This window comes from Porites lutea, chromosome 2, assembly GCF_958299795.1.
Source record: "Porites lutea chromosome 2, jaPorLute2.1, whole genome shotgun sequence".
NCBI classification, from domain to species: Eukaryota; Metazoa; Cnidaria; class Anthozoa; order Scleractinia; family Poritidae; genus Porites; species Porites lutea.
The window spans coordinates 47,721,024-47,726,205 of record NC_133202.1 but is presented as its reverse complement, the minus strand read 5'-3'; the positions used below and the strand labels follow the sequence as shown (position 1 = coordinate 47,726,205).

The 5,182-nt window shown below is 37.7% G+C and overlaps 1 protein-coding gene across 1 annotated transcript; it reads left to right on the top strand.

The window, feature by feature from the left end:
- The first annotated feature begins 525 nt into the window (after positions 1-525).
- LOC140928866 (uncharacterized) lies at positions 526-4,800 on the top strand. The gene is made up of 2 exons (XM_073378673.1): positions 526-1,299; positions 3,778-4,800. Exons 1-2 carry the CDS (start codon positions 574-576, stop codon positions 3,982-3,984), a joined length of 933 nt encoding a protein of 310 aa, XP_073234774.1. The 5' UTR covers positions 526-573; the 3' UTR covers positions 3,985-4,800.
- Positions 4,801-5,182: the final 382 nt, after the last annotated feature.

Here is a 5,182-nt window from a genome sequence, read left to right as displayed (position 1 = left end):
TGTGAATGTAAAATTAAACAAGCGAAGCTTGTCATCTCTGATTTCCCACACCCGAAAATTCTTTCAAAACAGCCAGTTTTGTTTATGCGCACCAAATTCCCACTACATAATAACCCCAAATAGAAATTCTCATGAATGTTTGTAAATGTTTACCGGAGCTTGCCGTTACTAAGAACTACACCCGTCCTACTACCATTTACTTTACAGAACTAAAGAAGACTTGAAATCTTGCTAAATGAAAACAGAAATGCTAATTATAGCAAGTAAAACCTTTAAAGTTTCGGATTATGATGAAATTATTAACTTAAATATCTTTAAACACCTCAAAAACGATGTTTTTCTGTAAGGCTGTTGTTTATTCAACCGTGTCGTTTTCATTCTTTCAGTCCATGGACTATTAGGAATGACGTCACAAACACTCGGTTAACGTCGGAGAATTATCGACTGACGACATAAGTGTTTCCGGTAATAGCTTGACAATAAAAGTAAACGTATATTAAGGATCGGAACATTTAGCGCTACGGCATATCCGTAACGAGCATAAGGCTAGTCGCTGTTGAGATCGAAGCAAGCATGTTTATTCAGGTACCCGATTCTGTGAACAAATCCCTCAAAAGAGGCCATGTTCCTAGAACACAGATTCACTATCCGAGATATTCCTTTCAAAATCAAGTCGCTGTTAACGCTGTTTGGATAGGCAGCGCTAACTCCGGCGTACACGAGTCACGAAACATGCTAGTTGGTGGACACGATCACTGCAATTGTGGAGCAGAGCAAGTGAGACCCGCAGTTGGTCCCGGCTGGATCCCGTGGAATCCCGCGATGGTACCCACCCACGAACAACACCGAATGTGTCGAGAACTTTATAGTAATTTAGTTTGTCCACAAAGCGCAGTTACGAGGGAAAGCATAGTTAACCAAAACAGGCAGAATTTTTTTACCATAAAAGAAGAAGTGTCAGCTGACAAAGAGGATGAGTGTAGTGAAGAAGATGATATCGAAAGCATAGGATCGCCGCGCTCATTAGCTTCTTCAGGCTCCACCAGCAGTCGCGATGATACCTTGATTAACCTCAGCTCAGAGTTGTTGAGCTCGTCAGGGGCACAAGCACCTGCTGCCAAGCCACGCTCCCAACAGGTAAACCCCTGGGGTAAGGCTTCATACTCTGACCTTATCACAATGGCCATAACATCCACGGACGACAATATGATGACTTTATCAGACATTTACAGTTGGATTGTCAAGAACGTGCCGTATTTCAACGACAAAGGAACTTATTTATCAGTGCAGGGTTGGAAGGTAGGTCTAAGACAGTTCGGTATTATGTAACACCACACTTGTTTTTCGCCTCACTGCTAACAGTTCTCCAAACCTCTTCACACGGCAGTTGTTAAATTTGCGTTTAGGTCTTCAAACACGCACAATTTAACAGTTAAATAGCCTTAAGGTTAGACAGTACATACCCACCTTACATTTTATTGGGATAAGAAAACCAAAAAAGATCCGAAAAGCTCATTACTTAAGTCACTCTTATGTCTAACGAAATTGTCGCTGAGTTACTGCCCTTAATAAAGCAAATTTAATTTTTTCATATTAAGTCACCCTCCACTAAGCATATTAGGAATACCTTTCGCTTTCATTTGTTGTATTTAGAATATTTTATTCAATTGCTGCTAGTTTACTTAAAAAAGAAATTTAAAGAATTCTTCTAGAATTTTATTGTAAAATCCTTTTAACGTCAGTTTTTTCATTTTTTCACGGGAGAGGCTAAGCTATTTTCTACAACACGTTGTTGGAAAACGAGCTATAATGATAGTTTTCAAAAGGAAGGAAAACCAGGATTTCGCCCTTGAACGTGGGAAAAAAAACGCAACCTTAGAAGAATAATTCAGAATATTTACTGAAATTGGGATCTTAGAGAACTTGGCATAAAATTAAGATTGTACAAAACTAATGTTTAGTTTTAAAAAAAAGTAAATGAATAAATACAAATAACCAGGTATTTGTTTGGATTTGGATTTGGACCAATATGTCACCATTGGTTTAATTTACGCAGTCAAGAAACAAAGGAATATTTATATTTGTGTGATTCGTGACCAAGAAACTGAGTACTGGGTTGACCAACGGAATACTTAAAACAGACATTTCCGAGGCTGTTTTCCGCTCTCGTCTCGGGTTTAAGTCTTCCTGTGTACGTTGCGATAATTTCTTCTTCAATAAAAAAAGCAAAACCGATGTTTTATGGCATTTATGATTGCAACAGTATCAGTTACTGCTAAATTCGTCTTAAAGTAAATCAGGGCATTTTCTTATTGTTGGGGTAAACGCCTGAATTAACGAAATTTTCTCGCTGGTTCCAAATCATCGTCGATTGCCTTCCATTGCCTGTAATTTTTGTGAGAGGAAAGCCTCAAAGCTTCTAAATCCTCCAGCAATCCTTTTGTCTCTTTGAAATCTAGGAAGAGTTGAATTTCTTTTTGAAAAGTCTAGGAGAAGCGATGTGCAACACGGTAGAACCGAGTGCTCTAGTAAACCATTCGTGACAACATCAACTATTCACGTCATATGACAACTGCAGTTTAAGATGATTCCGAAATGAATTACAGAAGTTGACAGAGGGCATAGGAAACTTTTTTCTATGTGCAACTGAAACTAAAACCGGCTAAGAACGAAACGGCCGTTTTCGCTGATACATATTTCTTTCTTAATGATGGAGGATTTCTTCATTGAATCTGATCATTTCAAAAATGAAGTCAATGAAGTGAGGGAAAAATATAAACTTAGAACGCGGACTTCCTACGTTAAGGTCTCATGACGCATCCCTGACAATATCGTAAGCACTCTCTTCTACAAAGAAACGTTTTAAACTGAAACGCGCCATAAAGTTTTGCCAACGGCAAGAAATTTCCAGAACTTGTTCATTCTTTAGAACCGCATTGTTTTCTCTTGATAAACACATAAATTAGCTGTAATTCACGTTCTTGTGCTGAGTCAGTTAAAGCTAGAGATAGTAAACACAATGAAACTTATTACAACAGGAAGTATAAGGTCAGGGCATATTTAACGATGATATCGAACTTAGCTCAAATTTAGTACTACCTTAGCAATGACAACGCATTTTATCTATTTTTTTTTTCAACACGTGTGCGCGTCTTGTGAGGTCGTACTAAAATAACCTCTATTACAGAACTCTTATAGTGATCTAGTTTTAATTTTGGCCCGCGCGTAGGGTGAATTGATTCTGTAGCCAGCCAAAGTAGTGGGAGTTTTAAATATACCTGACTAGATTTAAGTTTAATTATCTTAAGGCAACATTTCAATGTAGATTTAAGCTGTGCATACTGACCTCGCTCTTTAGGTTACATTTAATCTATCATATTATCATCAACTTAACATCATCTAGAATCATCATTAGGTGCAAACCACTCGAAGTTGGTCGATTGTCTTAGATGTCTACGTCAAATGTTCTTTCCCCAACCTCCCACACTTGTTATAATTCATCTTCTTCAAGTCCTCCATATTATTCACCTATTGTCATGTGCTGTAATGTAATGTTACGGATGAGAGGGCAAACGTACGTGTACTAGTTAACCTTATATAAGCGAATACTAAGCTAGTCAGGACATCAACATGCAAGAGCGCTAGCCACTGGCTTCCGCTATCGGTCTATTTATTAGCTTGTAAACAGTAACCCACTCAACCCATCATATGTATCCTATAATAATAATCAACATTATATCTTATGATAAATCTAAAAATCATTTTCTCTCTCGACAGAACGCGGTACGTCACACTCTATCGCTCAGAAAGCGTTTCGTTCGAGTCCCAGACCCCAAGCGACCATACAAGTCGATGTGGACAATTTCGGACGATTATCAACGAAACCATCTAAAAGACAAACAGAGGCACTTAAAGATGAAAAGAAGAAGTGAGAATGCGCAAGGAAGTAGTCAAACAATGGATTTAGATGAGGCAGCGTCTTGAAAGAGCCAAGATGACTTAGCAAAATGATTAAGGCAACAGAACTATGATCTGTGATCTCCTCCTATCCGAGCCAATTCTATAGGAAAGAAAAATAAGAAAAACCCGTTCAATGACGAGATCATAGACGTAGGGAGCTCTGTCATGAAACTCTGAGTAAGAGATTAGCAACAAACAAAGATATCTTAAGATTGAAAAAAAATATTTATTCACCAAACCAATTGTTTGGTAAAATGGAAAACTACCAGAAAGGTAACACAAACACTAAGTACAGAGAAAGGCGAGAATAAAAAAAAAGAAAAAGAAAAAGAATTGAGGCCAACTTTTTTAAGATGGTGACAACGTGACATAGCTCCTTAACAAAAGTTGGCGGATTGTTTTCTTTCTGAGAAGCTAGAAAAAAATCCACCCTGGGAATGGCAGGGGATTGAGAAGCGGCGGTGAGGGGAGCGGGGTGGGGGCAGAGGTACTGTGGATTCAACGTGACGGGATAATCAGTTGGGGCAGAAATGCAAACAAAACAGCAGCCTTGGCTCTAAAAGCGAGAAATGTAATATCCCCATAACTAAAACACCCGAATCCCATTTTTCTCGAGTCTCGAGCCTCTCGCATGCAAATAAAAGATCGTCCTATCCGACCAAAAATCTCAAAATAGCAAATTGCGAACCAATAAAACTTATTATTATTTATTATTTTCATCATCATCTTCATCATCATCAAAAAAATTCAATCAGGAGTATTCCCCACCCACACCACCCTGGGAAACACAACCCACCTTTTTAGCTCTGGTTAGAGGAAACCATCGTACCAGACTTAAAAGTCAATGGACAATATTTTTGAAATGTGCATTTACCACTTACATGCATGCGCTGTATTTGTTATCATTAAGGTTATGTGTAAATATTAGTGTCTAGTATTGTATTTTTATAATTGTTAACTGTTAATAGTAGAAGGCAAATTATAAAAGGAAATTATTTTAATTTGTAATTATATAAATTATATGATATATAAAACAAACCGTAGAAAAGAGATTTATCTTTTATATCAAAGATCTGCTTGTATAAGGCGAGATGTTATAAAAGTAAATATATATTTGTCTTGTTATAATAAATGCGATGAGCCTCAGTAAAAACTCAGTGATACTTTTTTGTCCACTTTTGTCCCGTCCTGGAGGCTAAAGTGCCCACTTGTCGTCGGGTGT